Here is a 17,891-nt window from a genome sequence, read left to right on the forward strand (position 1 = left end):
GTCCTTTTCTATCTCATGCGTCGCGTTCGCTTTCGGTCGACGTATTCTGCTAATGGGATCGCACCCTTAGGATTATACCTAAAGTTCATGCACACCGTGCATTTTGTTCGCGTTGAAGAAACAAAATAGTGTTGTAGAAAGCCCCTGAAAGTTGGCCTTCAATGAAAATCAACTATTGCGAAAGCACCTTAAGACGTTAATCATCATCGAGATATCAAACATCGATGTCAAAATCACATCACCACCTCCAAACTAAAAAAACTTGGATGGTTTCAATGTTGAGGGAGTTTCCATCTTTAGTTTATTCTTAAAGTCAGTTCCAATTTAACAGAATAGGACTTGTGCATACGCTTTATTATTATGATTTGCCTGTCACTAAACGATAACGTCAGTCTTGTGAAATAATCCTTATCATCATTGTTTGAACCTAAAGTTGTGTGTATAGGAAACTTTTTACAAAGTTGTATAATTATTACATTTAAATTAGTGAGAACTAATAATAGTTTGTTGACTTGTGTCAGTCCATGTTGAGATGAAGTTAAGGAACGTCATTTATGGCACCGCGCGGAAATTTCGCGACGGATATTCGCAGCTCGCCCCACACGGGCTCTGCGTACAGTTGGATTAATAATCAATGGCTTTGTTTGAGAAGAGGTATACAAATAAAGTGCTACTAGATGATACAGAGAAGTTAACTAGTGTCATCGAAAATGCCAGAACAGTCGACGGACATACGGTGAGTTGTTTTTTTTTCTTCAAAACTGTTTACACTCACTCGTTTTGCTTTGACATTTCTGTCACATCAATCAGCTGTCAACTATACTTGTTTTCTCAATGTTGACTATAATACCATTATTGATCTCGCTTCAGTAAATTCACCCTTTTTATTATTGCAATACAAATCTTTTCAATAAATTTATATTGAATTCTTTCATTTTTTTTAATTGCAAGTAATTGAGTAATTGTCTATAATAATTAAATGATAATTTTTTTAATAATTTGATAAATTTTACGAAATTTGTGAATGTTTTGATAATATTGATACAGAATGAAAGTTTTTATTTTCAGTTTTAAAATAAATAAACTGATATCAAAAAACGTATCTTTTTGTCTAAGTAACTAATTTAAAATGATTCACAGACAATAATACGCACTAATAGAGCCTCGAATATTACGAGTTTTTTTTCAACTTTTATTGACTATTTTCAAAAAAAGCGAATTTTTACCATTTTTTTCAAATATTGCAACTGTGGAGTTTAATAAATTTTTTTAAATTTTTCTTTCTTAAGGACTTAATAAATATAAGAGGGCATCATTATATTCGATTTACAGAATAATTTGTAAAAAATTACTCATTCAAAATAATCAAAAACAAAAGAAATTTTTAAGCCTTTTTATGGTAAATATTAAGGTGCAAAAAAAATTCAGATAATTATACAATTCACGTGGACTAAATATAAACTTATGACTAATAATAATTAAAAAATTCAAATTTCGTATTCGAAAATGAGACGATATTTAGGTTCACTAAGTTGAAACATTTGATTATTATAACATGCTATTAATACTCTTTACACTTGGCTTTGTAATTCAACACTCGGTACAGAATAAACAGTAAGTCTTAATCGTTCATCGATAGTCGATTTAGGCGCGTTTTTCTTTTTTAAAAAAAAAGACTTAATTAGCAAAACTAATATTTACATTAATAACATTAATAAAACTTTAAAAATTCAAATTAATTAGAATTTAAAAATTAACATTAATTTCTCTGTTAAATATTTTTTAAGTTTTGTGCAAATCCCTAATAATAATTTCTAATATGATTGAAATATAAGAAAAAAAATTAATGGTAGGAAAATTCCAGTGAGCCAGTTTTAAGATAAAATATGTTGAAATTATTTTATACGCAACAATTTAATTATTGCATTTTCCTTAAAATGAAATGATTTTATTCTCTTAATCTTCCTTATATTGTTGAAATGTTTAAATTAATTTTAAATCATTTTAAACCTTTTGTTTTATAAAGAAAGATAAATATGTTGCTTAAAATTCTTTGCTCATTAATGTTTGTTGAGTTTTATATCAAAAATGGGTTTTATTTTGATAAACTTATTTTTGTTTCTTGTATATCTTTCTTGCAGACTGCATATAAATCTAATTACGTAAAAGAAGACTGAAAAGTTTAAAAAAAAACATTTTTTGTCTTCTATACTTAAACAATTACGCAATAATTATTTTTTATCATATTTAATTATTCTTATCTATAATCTACACTCAAATTAAACTCAGATTGGTAGAGGTAGTATTTCAAGTAAAAGATAAGAAATTACTCAAAGAAAGAGTTACTCTGGATTTATTTTTTATTAATATTTCGATTTTAAACTTTTCTTCGAATATTTTTAAAAAATGCGACTTTTATCGACTTATTTTCTAAAATTAACACTTTTTTGACTTTTTTTTCCCTAATATTGCGACAAAATATCACATTTTTAGTATGAAATGCAACTTATTTTTAATTTTTATATATTACGAAAAATAATTGTATAGACAAATCTTTCAAAAATTATTTTTGAATATTTTTTTAAGATAATTAAGTTTTAAAAATCTATATTAATAAAATCAGACTTCTGTCTGTACATTGCTCCAAGCTTGAAAATTTTTATCCGATTAAAAAATATTAACTTGAACGAAAGTTATGACATTTTACCAAAAAATTCGAAAAATCAAAAAAATGAAATTTTTTTATTTTTTGTAAAATGGATGCAAAACTATTCTTAGCTAATTTTTTTTTAGATAAATACAACCCATTTCTACAATAAAATTTAAAAAAAAAGTATTTTGAAATTTTTTTTCATTTTTTTAGATCAACTTTTTTCTAAAAAAAATAGTGATTCCTAATTTTTAAGCAAGCTTTTCAGAAAAAGTTATTAAAGTTTTTTATTTAAAGACCAGTATGTAAAGTAAGAAATTTGCTACATTAGACAAAATTATTGTTTCAATATTCAGTTTTTAAAATCAACAAAGTTATGCACGAGTGAACAAAAAAATGTTCATATGAATTGAATGTATCACTGCTCCTCAAAGGGTTAAATATTGATTAATTCTTGCATCAAGTTAATGTTGATATTTTCTGATTAATTAATTAATTTGTATTTTTGGTATAAAAAATAGAAAAAATGTCGAATTTTTGATAATTTTTGATTTTTTACCAAAGGGTGGAGACTTTTGAATAAGTAAAGTATTTTTCAAGAGCCCAAAAATATTGAAGCTAAATGCAGTAAAAGAGAAGAAAAAATGTTGAATTTTAAGAAAAACGGATTTTTGAAATTTTTCGAATTTTTGATAATTTTAGATTTTTTACCAAAGAGTCGAGACTATTAAATAAGTAAAGTATTTTCCAAAAGCACAAAAATAATGAAGCTAAATCCCATAAAGGAGAGGAAAAAATGTTGAATTTTAAGAAAATCGAATTTTTGAAATTTTTCGAATTTTTGATAATTTTAGATTTTTTTACCAAAGAGTCGAGACAATTTAATAAGTAAAGTATTTTGCAAAAGCACAAAAATAATGAAGTTAAATCCTATAAAAGAGAATAAAAAATGTTGAATTTTAAGAAAATCGGATTTTTGAAATTTTTCGAATTTTTGATAATTTTAGATTTTTTACCAAAGAGTCGAGACAAATTAATAAGTAAAGTATTTTCCAAAAGCACAAAAATAATGAAGCTAAATCCCATAAAGGAGAGGAAAAAATGTTGAATTTTAAGAAAATCGAATTTTTGAAATTTTTCGAATTTTTGATAATTTTAGATTTTTTACCAAAGAGTCGAGACTATTAAATAAGTAAAGTATTTTCCAAAAGCACAAAAATAATGAAGCTAAATCCCATAAAGGAGAGGAAAAAATGTTGAATTTTAAGAAAATCGGATTTTTGAATTTTTTCGAATTTTTGATAATTTTAGTTTTTTTACCAAAGAGTCGAGACTATTAAATAAGTAAAGTATTTTCCGAAAGCACAAAAATAATGAAGCTAAATCCCATAAAGGAGAGGAAAAAATGTTGAATTTTAAGAAAATCGAATTTTTGAAATTTTTCGAATTTTTGATAATTTTAGATTTTTTTACCAAAGAGTCGAGACAATTTAATAAGTAAAGTATTTTGCAAAAGCACAAAAATAATGAAGCTAAATCCTATAAAAAAGAATAAAAAATGTTGAATTTTAAGAAAATCGGATTTTTGAATGTTTTCGAATTTTTGATAATTTTAGATTTTTTACCAAAGAGTCGAAACAAATTAATAAGTAAAGTATTTTCCAAAAGCACAAAAATAATGAAGCTAAATCCCATAAAGGAGAGGAAAAAATGTTGAATTTTAAGAAAATCGAATTTTTGAAATTTTTCGAATTTTTGATAATTTTAGATTTTTTACCAAAGAGTCGAGACTATTAAATAAGTAAAGTATTTTCCAAAAGCACAAAAATAATGAAGCTAAATCCCATAAAGGAGAGGAAAAAATGTTGAATTTTAAGAAAATCGGATTTTTGAATTTTTTCGAATTTTTGATAATTTTAGATTTTTTACCAAAGAGTCGAGACTATTAAATAAGTAAAGTATTTTCCGAAAGCACAAAAATAATGAAGCTAAATCCCATAAAGGAGAGGAAAAAATGTTGAATTTTAAGAAAATCGGATTTTTAAAATTTTTCGAATTTTTGATAATTTTAGATTTTTTACCAAAGAGTCGAGACAATTTAATAAGTAAAGAATTTTCCAAAAGCACAAAAATAATGAAGCTAAATCCCATAAAGGAGAGGAAAAAATGTTGAATTTTAAGAAAATCGGATTTTTAAAATTTTTCGAATTTTTGATAATTTTTGATTTTTTACCAAAGGGTGGAGACTTTTGAATAAGTAAAGTATTTTTCAAGAGCCCAAAAATATTGAAGCTAAATGCAGTAAAAGAGAAGAAAAAATGTTGAATTTTAAGAAAAACGGATTTTTGAATTTTTTCGAATTTTTGATAATTTTAGATTTTTTACCAAAGAGTCGAGACTATTAAATAAGTAAAGTATTTTCCAAAAGCACAAAAATAATGAAGCTAAATCCCATAAAGGAGAGGAAAAAATGTTGAATTTTAAGAAGATCGGATTTTTAAAATTTTTCGAATTTTTAATAATTTCAGATTTTTTTACCAAAGAGTCGAGACAATTTAATAAGTAAAGTATTTTGCAAAAGCACAAAAATAATGAAGCTAAATCCCATAAAAGAGAATAAAAAATGTTGAATTTTAAGAAAATCGGATTTTTGAATGTTTTCGAATTTTTGATAATTTTAGATTTTTTACCAAAGAGTCGAGACTATTAAATAAGTAAAGTATTTTCCGAAAGCACAAAAATAATGAAGCTGAATCCCATAAAGGAGAGGAAAAAATGTTAAATTTTAAGAAAATCGGAATTTTAAAATTTTTCGAATTTTTGATATATTTAGATTTTTTACCAAAGAGTCGAGACTATTAAATAAGTAAAGTATTTTCCAAAAGCACAAAAATAATGAAGCTAAATCCCATAAAGGAGAGGAAAAAATGTTGAATTTTAAGAAAATCGGATTTTTGAATTTTTTCGAATTTTTGATAATTTTAGATTTTTTACCAAAGAGTCGAGACTATTAAATAAGTAAAGTATTTTCCAAAAGCACAAAAATAATGAAGCTAAATCCCATAAAGGAGAGGAAAAAGTGTTGAATTTTAAGAAAATCGGATTTTTGAAATTTTTCGAATTTTTGATAATTTTAGATTTTTTACCAAAGAGTCGAGACTATTAAATAAGTAAAGTATTTTCCAAAAGCACAAAAATAATGAAGCTAAATCCCATAAAAGAGAGGAAAAAATGTTAAATTTTAAGAAAATCGGATTTTTGAATTTTTTCGAATTTTTGATAATTTTAGATTTTTTACCAAAGAGTCGAGACAATTTAATAAGTAAAGAATTTTCCAAAAGCACAAAAATAATGAAGCTAAATTCCATAAAAGTGAAGAAAAAATGTTGAATTTAGGAAACAAAGGATTAAAAATTCGTTAGTTAAATAATAATAATAATAATTTTACCGTTTTTTTTATTATACTACTCCCTAAATACCAAACCTGTTTTTTTGATATTTCTTACAATGCGGGCCAACCCATATATTCTCTTAGTAGGTTAAAAAAGCAATTAGAGCAAGAAGATTGAAATAAATAATGGTCTTAAAAACGGAAATGGAAAATTTTTAAAATATTTTTTTCTTTATAAATATTGCTGAAAAATTGTTTAAAATTAATTTAAAATTTCTATGATTGATAAATACTGGAAATAATTAAATGTTTAGAACTTATAAGAATATTCTGAATTTTTTCTATTTCCGACAATAATTTCTATTTAAATAATTTAATTCTCGTAGAATTTTCTAATAAAAATTGATTTAGAAATTAATTTCAGTTAAAGTTTTAGATAATAATTGAATTTTTGAGAAGTTACTAAATAATTGCAATTTTGAGAAATATTATTATTTTTATTTTATTATATTATTATTATTATTATTATTATTATTATTATTATTATTATTTATTTATTATTTAAAAATATTATTTTTAGATATATTATTCTGACTTATAAGGAGTTTCATGCATCTCTTCTCTTTAACATTTTAGCAAAGCTGTATAATAACTTTTAATTTTTTAAATATTTGTATTTATTAAATAACTGAATTATTTTGTTAATGTGGATTTTTTTTATAAATTTATTTATCTGTTTATTATAGGAATACGTGATTAGGACACAAAGAGGTCCATTTCCTGAGAGATCTTGGAGAGTTTGTAGACGTTACAATGACTTCATACAACTCAATGGGGCTTTATTGGCTTCCGGCCTCAACTTACCTTTACCTCCAAAGAGGATTATCGGTAACATGGAACCAGATTTCGTAGCTCGACGTCAAGTTGCTCTACAGGTTAATTTTAATTGCATAAAAATTAATATTTCTTATACTTAACCCTTTTAACGCTCTTGGGACATAAGTGTCCCACTTTCAAAAAGTTTAATATCTATAAAGAAAATTAATATCTTTAATTCAAATTTGGTCCGTTTTCTTCAGCAAAGAGAAGGCTTCAAAAATGTATAGACCAGAAAGTATCTAAAATTTGCTGTTTAAAAAAAAATGATAATCTTTTGTTAAAGTTTGTTAAAGTTAAAATTTACGAATTTTCAAAACATTTTGAATTTTTATGAAACTCGTTACTCGGGGGTTTCCTTACAAACTCTGTAACAATAATTCTATTTTACTGAATATTTTTTGATTTGCAGTTTTTTATTTTAAATTCAAAGCTTTAATAAAAATTTATAATTAAGAATTATGTGGAACTCTCGATCCATTCAAGAAATCACCTGTGATAATTTTCCTTGCCCTCATCTACCATTATTTCGTGTCACGTAATTTATTGAGGATCCCTTTAGAAATCAGCAAATTTTTAACAGTCGGACGTATCGATTTTTGGATAATTGATGAGCATGAAAAGTGCTGAGAATAGAAGGCATCGTTCAGTATAGAATCCTTCGTTCTCAATTTCATTTCAAATAACATAATCTTAGATAGAATTTATTCTTTCAAATTGTTTATTTGTATCTTCTTTTTGAGCAATAACACGTCAAACCAAACCGAAAACAAATGTTTTTTTTAATATTTTTCTTTTATAAAATAAATATAAATTACCACAAATTCCAGTACAAAACCTTCAATTTTTTTCTATTTCTGATAACAATTTGTTTCTAAATAACTTACTTCTTGAAAAACTATCATAAAATTATTACTCAATAGAAATGAATTAATGAATAATTTTACTTAAATATTTCAAAATTAATTCAATTTTAAAATAGTTGCGTTTACAATCTTTATAAATAAATTTCCAAAAATTTTAAATGGAAATTTTAGAAAATTTCAATTTTAAATGAATTTTATTAGAAATTTTTAAGAACTTAGATTTTTGAAAAATTTTAATAATTCAAATTCTTTTAAAATTAGTTAAAAATTAATTATTAAAAGCAATGAATTTATAGGAGAATTTTAGTTAAAAACTTTAAAATATTCAATAAGTAAGAATTGATTGCAAAAATTCAATTATTTTAAAAAATAATAAAATTCTTCGCACAAATTCAATTATGTAAGAAATTTTTAAAAATTCTTGTCAAAATTTCAATTATCTTTATAAATAATAAAATTCTTCTCAGAAATTCAATATTATATTGAAAAATTTTAATAATATTCTTGGCAAAATTTCAATTATTTTCCAAAATTTTCAGCTCAATTCAATATTTTTTAATATCTACTATTTTAATAAAATTTTCCAAAAGAATTCAATTATTTAAAAAAAATTTTAATAAAATTCTACGTAAACATTTAATTATTTTCATAAATAACAAAAATCTCACAGGAATTCAATTATTTACAATTTTTTTTTATAATTTTCTTCCCAATAATTCAATTATTTCCATAAATAATAAAGTTTTTTTTACATAAAATCAATTATTTTCTTAAATAAATAAAATTGTTTTTAGAAATTCAATTATTTTTTTTTAAATATTAAAACTCATGGCAGAATTTCAATTATTTTTAATACAATTTTTAAATTTTTTAAATTTTTTATTAAAATTTGTCGAAAGAATTCAATTATTAAATAAATTACTAATTTTTGTATTTAAATAAATGAATTCTCGTAGAAGTTTTTAATAAAAAAAAAAATGAAAAAAAAAAAAAAAAAAATTTCAAAAATTATTAAAAATGATTGATTTAAAGTAGAATTTTAGTTAAAATTTCTGGAAAATAACAATTGAATTGAAATGATGAAAATAATTTTGAAGAATTAATTTATCATTCGGTCATATTATTTAATTGTTAAGTTAATATTTATTATTATAAAACATTTTATAATAATATTATGATCCTAAAGTTCTGAACGTTCAAATGAACGAAATTTATTTATTTTCTTCTTTAATTTGAATATTTATTACAATAATTTTTGTCGATATAAAATAAATGAATTATAAAGTTTCTAAGTGTAAAATTTAAGTTTTTAATGTTTATTGCAAACAATAAATTATAAAAACATTTCTAATAAAAAGTGTTTCGTTCATTTGAACGTTCAAAACTTGTGGATCATATAATATTTATAACAATAAATATTCTTATTATTAGAAATATAAATATTCAGTTAAGTTTTAAATGTTTCTTTCTTTATCAGAATTATCTACACGTGATACTAATGAATCCTATATTGGCGTCGTCCTTACCTATGAAAAAATTTCTCGACCCAGAGAATTATACAGCGCCCTTGCATGGTGAGTGATTAAAAATTAGAGTTTAAATAATTTTATGCAAATTTGGCCACTTTATCTACCTGTATTTGGCAATATTACCCTAGGTCAATAAAGTGTACTTCATTGATCGCTCACAGGTCAATAAAGTACCCATTATTACCCTAGGGCAATAATGGACACTTTATTGACCAGCTGTGTTATACGGATTTCACAAAAATTAATGAAATTAAAAAACGGTATTGCTACTAAGTTGGTTTTGAATTTAATTGAAAAATATGTAACGAAAATGTTTCAGAAATTGCACTTCAACAAGTGTCTCTAGCCTTACGTAGCGATGCGAATTATGAGGTCGGAAAGGCCATTCCGGATATGGGATGGCGGCTGAGGAAGCATTATTACACCGTTAAAAATAGGCAAAATCACAAGCAAGAATTATTACTTGCCTGGGTGGAATTTGGACCAGATAAACATCTGCAGGACAAGGACATGCAAGGTGTCTTCAAGAGTTTAAGCACTTTAAAACACGCACACATTGAAGGAATTGTACATCAACACGTAACTGAAAACGGAGCCTTGACTATTCGAAATTTTCACGCAGAGGGAACCCTGCGCGATACTCTCTGCAACACAAAGCCTAAGCAACCTTTCATTAAAAAATATGGAAATCCCAAGCAGACCAAGTCTTTATCGGCTTTAGAAATAGCAAATTACGGTTACGAGGTTAGTTTAACGAGAAAATATTTCATTCTTTTTCTCTAAACGTTGTGAAGAAATTTGATTAAAAAAATTATTGAAATTTTCCTAAATTAAGTAATGGAAAAATAGTTAATTTTGATTTTTAGATTTTGGAAGCTTTATCCTTTCTTCATGAAAAGGGGTTGCCTTATGGTCATTTACATACTGGAAATGTTCTTCTCACGACTTCAGGCGCTAAATTATTAGATATTGAGAATGGTCTACTAGGTCTTCCGGCATTTTATCGGCCTTACGTGGTCCAGAGACGAAAACTACATGCAACTGTGAGTTTTCAGAAATCTTATTAACTGATAAACAGAAACTAAAAAATAAGTGAACCAAAAATTGGATCTGGATGACACTTCAGGCTGGAAAATTTTATAAACTTTGGAAAAGCCTGTAAAAGTCAGGGAATTTTGATCGGAATCTTGGAAATTTGTTATTTTCTAAAGTTATTGTGTTTATTCTTAAAAACTAATTACCGAAAGCGAAAAGTTCATAAACTATGAAATTACCACGAATTTTAATACAAAACATTCAATTTTTTTTATTTCTGACAATAATTTCTGTTTAAATAACTTAATTGATAATTCTTGAAGAACTATCATAAAATTATTACTATTATATATTATTTTTTGAAAATTTTTACTTAAAAGTTTAAAAATTAATTGAATTTTAAAAGAGTTGAAATTACAATTTTTATAAATAGATCAATTTCAAAAGGTTTTAATTGTAAATTTTGTAAAATTTCAATTTTAAATGAATTTAATTAGAAATTTTAAAAAACTTAGATTTTTGAAAAATTTGAATAATTCAATTTCTTCTGAAAATAATTAAATTTTTTAAATTTATATTTAATTAATTATTAAAAACAATAAATTTATAGAAGAATTTTTTAGTTAGAAACACTAAAAAGAATTGAATTTGGAGAAGTTACAAATGATTGCAGAAATTCAATTATTTTCAAAAGTGATAAAATTCTTCGCAGAAATTCAATTTATTATATTCAAAAACTTTTTTAAATTCTCGTCAAAGTTTCAATTATCTTTATAAATAATAAAATTCTTCGCAGAAATTCAATTATTTTCAAAAATTTTAATAAAATTCTTGTCAAAATTTCAATTATTTTCAAAATTTGTAACAAAATTCTTGTCAAAATTTCAATTATTGTCAAAAATTTTAATAAAATTCTTGTCAAAATTTCAACTGTTTTCAAAAAGTTTTCTCAATTCAGTGATTTTTAATATCTACTATTTTAATAAAATTTTCCAAAGGAATTCAATTATTTAAATAAAATTCTTCGCAAACATTTAATTATTTTTAAAAATAATAAAAATTTGATAGGAATTCAATAATTTATAAACTAGCAAATGTTACGCTCGAAACGTGATATTCAATTTATAATTATTATGCAAATTACAAAATTTTTTATTTTCAAAAATAAATTTTTTGATTATCAACAAAATTTTAATAAACCTTCACGAAAGAATTGAATTATTTTCTCAAATTTTAGTAAGTCCTTCGAAACGAATTCAATTTTATTTAAATAAGAAAATCTTTGCAAAAATTCAATTATTTTTAATAAAATTTTAATATTTCATAAATGAATTCAATTAAAAAAATTCTTAATAATAATAAAATTATTACTTAGAAATTATTTAATGAATAATTTTACTTACATAAGTATTTCAAAATTAATTAAATTTTAAACGAGTTGCTTAAAATTCTACGCAAATATTTAATTACTTTCACAAATAACAAAAATGTCACAGGAATTCAATTATTTACAAATATTTTATAAATATCTTCGCAATAATTTAATTAATTTCAAAAATAATAAAATTATTTTCATACATAAAAAAATTCTTTTTAGAAATTCAATTATTTTCATAAATATTAAAACTCATCCTCGCATTAAAATTATTTTTAATACAATTTTAATCGAATTCCTCGATAAATGTTATTATTCCTAAAAATTTTATTAAAATTCGTCAAAAGAATTAAATTATTCATTTATTTATTTCATAGAAAATTATTTAAAAATATGTTGATAAAATTCTTTAAGAGAATTCAATTTTAAGAAACTTTCAATTATTGAATAAATAATTTATTTTTGAATTCAAATAATTGAATTCTAAAAGAATTTTATAATATTTTATGTTCGAAACTGAAAAACAAAATTCTAGGCAAAATTTCAATTATCTTTATAAATATGTAATAAAATTCTTCTCTGAAATTCAATTATTTTCAAAAAGGTTCCTGAATTCAATGATTTTCAATTTCTACAATTTTATATTAAAATTTTTCAAAAGAATTCAATTATTTAAAAAAAATGTTGATAAATTCCTATTCACACATTCAATTATTTAATAAATTATTTATTTTTTTACATATTTAAATAATTGAATTCTCGTAGACTTTTAAAAAAAAGTTGATTTGAAAATAAATTTCAGTTAAAATTTTAGATAAGAATTGTATATTAAAAGTATTAGAGCGTGAATTTATAAAAATAGTTAAATTTTGAAAAGGTTTCAAATTAAAATTTTTGGAAATCTGAATTTTTCATACAAACTAAGAATTTCGACGAATTAATTTTTTTTAAAAAAGTTTAATTGAAGTTTGTTTTTAAATTACTTGAAATTTTTATTTTCCAATATATCTATTTAATTGAAAAATTTCCGAATAATCGAAATTTTACGTAAAATTGAATTGTGAACAAATTCATTTGATTTAAAAAAAAGATTTTTAATTCTCAGAGATCTTTTTTGAAAATTATTAAAAATAATTGATTTAGTGAAGAATTTTAATTAAAAATTGTAGAAAATAATAATTAAATTGAAATAATGAAAATAATTTTGAAGAAGTTGAAGTAACAATTTTCTTATAATATAAAATAATGATTTTATCACTCGATCATCTTTAATTATTATAAAACATGAAGAAATCGATGACTCCGAGTCGAAGACTTTTGGAGTTATTGATATCTTCATGTTTTATAATAATATTTTTATGTTATTGAACTTCAAAAGATTAAAATTTGAAATTTTGTAAAATTTTAAACACTACGGAAAAATAATGATTAAATATTTATTGATTTTTTGCTTAACTCAGATATTAATATTATTTACCATTTTTATTTTTTATTTTCAATAGACGCAAGTAGATGTCTACGCATTTGGCCATGTTTTATACGAGATGGCTTTTGGAAGACCGCTAATGGAAGCTACATGTTCAGATTTGTCTCACTGTGATTCAAGTTTGAAGAATTTATTAGACGTTATTTTATCTCCGGAAGCTCTAAAGCAAGATCTGCCAACAGTTCTTCATCTCATGGAGCATCCATTTTTTGAAAGTGCGAGAAAAACTGCTAGCGCTAATGCCGGCGGTATGGAGAAACCGCACTTTAAACTGAGCTGCCACCTCAAAGATGCTTTACTTGAAGCTTCGAATAAAGCCGAATTGCGTCTCAGGGATGAGCAGAAAGTCGCTCGTCATCAGAAAAGACTCGTCAAGGTCCAGGAAATGATGAGTTCTGAGGAGGAGATGAAGAAGCGCAAACAAAAATTGGTAAATTTTTGCATTACCATTATTTAAAAATTAAAAAAAAGAATTATTTTCCATAGAAAATCAAATAAGAATTAGTATTTAAATATTTATTTAACAAAATTATTCATGCTTTTGAATAATTGAATTTAGAAATCAGTGAAAGGGGAAAATCAGGAGAATACAAAATAAAATTCTTGTGACTTTTTTTTGTATTTTTGAGTCGACTAAAGCGACAAATAAATATGTATGTGATTTGAATTTTTGTTGAAGAAAAAGGAACAAAAACTAGCCCAAGAACAACGTTCATTAAACCAATTGGGAACAAATGGAACGAAGCAAGTGAACGGAAAAAGTCCCGAGAGATCTGACAGTCCAACGAGTACTTCCACAGCTACGAGTGTCGGAACTGTGACACCTCCTTCGCATGGTATGTAGATTTAAAAAAATGTCTACATTTTTGTGAAGTGAATTTTGTTTCAAATTTAAAACATCAGTGTTTTCATCTTTTTCAATAAGCTGGACACAAAAGTTGATGGCAAACACTTCGCTCGTTGATTTCACGTAGGTCATTGAATTTACATTTGAAAACCATCTTTTTTTTCTATAACCAGTCAGTAGATGTCTTATAGAGTAAGAATTTTTGAAACGTGCCACCTAAAATTAAAAAAATTTATTTTTCGCCAAAATGTTTTTTTTTTCCTATAAAAAAAGGATTTATTTGTCAAAGGATTTGACAAAAAAAATTTTTTTGTTATTATAAACAATGATAATAAACTATATTTATTATTCGTCACAGGATAATTCAGTATCATTAAGAAATATTAATATAACAATACAGGGTTGCCACAGGTCAGAGAATTCATGGAAAATTTTTAGGGGATTTTTATTAAAAGTACTGGAAAAAATTACAATTCTTAGAAATCATGGAGAAAATTCTGAATTTTGGTGTCTTTTTTGTTTGCCTCATAAAATATGAAATCACTACGAATTCTAATACAAAACGTTCAATTTTTTCTATTTCTGGCAACAATTTTTTTTAAATAGCTTAATTCTTAAACAACTACTTATCATAAAATTATTTAATACATAATTTAACTTAAATATTTCAAAATTATTTGAATTTTAAAACAGTCGTGTTTACAATTTTTATAAATAGATGAATTTCAAAAAGTTTTAATTTAAAAATTTATAAAATTTCAATTTTAAATGAATTTTATTAGAAACTTTAAAGAACTTAGATTTTTGAAAAATTTTAACAATTGAAATTGTTTTTTAATATATGTATTTAAAAAATTAATAAAAATAATTGACTTATTTAAGAATTTCAGTTAAAACACTAAAAAATTGAATTTTGGACAAGTTATAAATAATTTCAGAAATTCAATTATTTTTTAAAGTAAAAAAATTCTTCGCAGAAATTCAATTATTTTCAAAAATTTAAATAAAATTCAACGCAAATATTTAAATTTTTTCGGAAATAATAAAAATATCACAGGAATTTAATTATTTACCAATTTTTTTTTTATAAATTTCTTCGCAATAGTTCAATTATTTACATAAATAATAATTTTTTACAGGAATTCAATTATTTTCATAAATAATAAAATTTTTGCAGGTATTTAATTATTCTCGTAAATTAATAATAAAATTCTTCTTAGGAATTCAATTATTTTCATAAATAATAAAATTTTTGCAGGTATTTAATTATTCTCGTAAATTAATAATAAAATTCTTCTCAGGAATTCAATTATTTTTATAAATAATAAAACTATAGCTGAATTTCAATTATTTTTAATACATTATTTTAATCGAATTCTTCGAAAAGTGTAATTATTCTTAAAAATTTTATTAAAATTCTTCATAAGAATTCCATTATTTAAAAATTTTCTGATAAAATTCTTTATTAGAATTTAATTTTAAGAAACATTTAATTACTCAATAAATTATTTATTTTTGTATTTAAATAATTGAATTCTCGTAGAATTTTCTAATAAAAATTTATTTAAAAGTGAATTGCAGTTAAAATTTTAGATTACCTATGTTTAAAATTTATAAAAATTCTCGTCAAAATTTGAATTACTTTTAAAAAAATTTCCTGAATTCAATGATTTTCAATTTTTACTATTTTATAAAAATTTTCCAAAAAAATTCAATTATTTTAAGAAAGTGTTGATAAATTTCTAGTCAAACATTGAATTATTTATTTTTGTATTTTAATAATTGAATTTTCGTAGACTTTTCTAATAAAAATTGACTTAAAATGAATTTCAGTTAAAATTTTAGATTGTAATAAATTGAATATTAAAAGTATTAAAGCGTGATCTTAATGGAATAATTAAATTTTGAAAAGATTTTAAATTAAAATCCTTGAAAATTTGAATTTTTCATACTTTTAACAATTCTGTAGAATTAATTTTTGTTGAATTTGTTTAATTGAATTTTTGTTTGAAAATATTTTAAGTTTTTATTTTCTAAATGTTTATTTGAAGAATTTCCGAATAATTGAAATTTTGTAAAATTATTTTGTAAAATGGATTTGAAAATTCTCAAGGAACTTGTTCAAAAAGTATTAAAAATAATTGATAATTGAATTCTTTCCAAGAATTTTAATATCTTTAAAAATAATTACATTTTTCGAAAAATTTACTTAAAAATTGTATTAAAAGTAATTGAAATCCTGTGAGGAATTTTATTATTTAGGAGAATAATTGAATTCTTGCATCGAATTTTTATTACCTTTTTTTTAAATAATTGAATGCTTTTGATAAATTTTATTAAAATAGTAGATTTTGAAAATATTTTAATTTCAGCGAAGAATTTTATTATTTGTAAAATGTAATAAAATTGAATTCTTGCAAAAAATTTTTGAAAATAATTACATTTTTCTGGGAATTTATTTAGAATTATTATTAAAAATAATTGAAATTCTTGGAAAAATTTTATTATTTATGAAAGTAATTCAATTTTTACAACGAATTTTATTACCTTTTTTTTGAAATAATTGAATTTATAGGAAAACTTTTTTTACTTGTAAAAATAATTGAATTCTTGAGAAGGATTTTATTAAAATTTTTACAAATAGTTTAATTTTTTTTGAAAAATATTATGGAAATTGAAATTATTAAAAAACATGAAGTTTAATATTATATTATTTACATATTTTATTTTATTATTTACATATTTACTCTGTGTCCCCTTAAGTCGCATGTCACTTATCGCAGTTTTTCCATTGTAGGGCAAAAAAGACCTAAATACTATTAGATAAAAAGTTTTTTTTTTTATTAACAAATATAAAAGTTGTCATGCGCTTCAGTCTTGAATACGAAATAAATAAATAGTTTCCAATTATTTAAAGATTATTCTGTGTTAAAGGTTCATCAGAACTGCAAAGCAATGCCGCACTAAAGAAACATCGATGCCCAGTGGTGGCGCCTGCTGCTCCGCCTCCGCCTCCATTGCCGTCATCATCCATGTCTTCAGGCACTAATCTTCCGAATACGGCGCCATCGAATGAACGTACCGCTCTGCTCGGAAGCATCTGTATGTTCGACAAGAATAAACTTCGCAAAGTTGCCAATGGACACCATTGACGTTAGTTAAATATTAAACCAGTCTTTTAACCTAGAGATGCACTCCAAATTTAGGACACAACCAAGTTTCTCTCGCTGGTGTCAAAAAATCTTTTTAATAATGATACAAATATTTTTTATTCCATTCCTAGAGTGTTTGTATTATTCAAAAAAAAAAAAAAAAAAAAAAATAGTGATGAAGACGACTGGGTCGAAAATTATTATTATTAAATTACAAACGGGTCGTTTTTTTCTGACCTGTAAAATATTGTTCCAACGATTTTTAACATCATGGAAAATTTAATCATCATAAAAGTTAAACAAAAATAATTGTGTGAAGCTTGTCTCATTAAATTGAAAACATAGTTCGTTATTAGTATCCAGATTATTTTATGAGAGAAATTTTAAGACTGCTCAATTTTTGTATAGTGAGAGATGAACAGTTTCTCGAGTTTCGAGCTGTTATGATAATTTGCTTTAAGGTATGTTTTCTGATGAATGTGCAATAGTTGAATTTGTTGCTTTTTTTTTAATTCTTTGTCTTTCAAATTAGTTAATTCTCCATGCACGAATAGATATTCTCTCAATCAATAAATTCATTATTGATAAAAAAAATTGTTTAAAGTAACGAAAAAGATTAATATATTAAAATTGTCTGTAATAGCAGTTGAAAAAAGTACTTTTTGCAGGTTTCGCACTCATTTA

General features: G+C 23.3%; 1 protein-coding gene across 2 annotated transcripts; it reads left to right on the forward strand.

The window, feature by feature from the left end:
- Positions 1–182: 182 nt before the first annotated feature.
- Positions 183–17,891, forward strand: LOC122510532 (PX domain-containing protein kinase-like protein). 2 transcript variants are annotated; one of them, XM_043625269.1, is made up of 9 exons: positions 183–736; positions 6,788–6,976; positions 9,261–9,357; positions 9,632–10,056; positions 10,179–10,355; positions 13,225–13,638; positions 13,888–14,044; positions 14,134–14,178; positions 16,990–17,127. In XM_043625269.1, the coding sequence occupies exons 1-8, from the start codon at positions 635–637 to the stop codon at positions 14,148–14,150; spliced, it is 1,578 nt and encodes a 525-aa protein (XP_043481204.1). In that variant the 5' UTR covers positions 183–634; the 3' UTR covers positions 14,151–14,178; positions 16,990–17,127. The 2 variants fall into 2 exon arrangements, with proteins under 2 accessions (XP_043481204.1, XP_043481202.1); XM_043625267.1 differs by lacking the exon at positions 14,134–14,178 and having other exon boundaries at positions 16,990–17,891.

Source organism: Leptopilina heterotoma, unplaced genomic scaffold (assembly GCF_015476425.1).
Source record: "Leptopilina heterotoma isolate Lh14 unplaced genomic scaffold, ASM1547642v1 Lhet_7, whole genome shotgun sequence".
Taxonomy (NCBI): domain Eukaryota; kingdom Metazoa; phylum Arthropoda; class Insecta; order Hymenoptera; family Figitidae; genus Leptopilina; species Leptopilina heterotoma.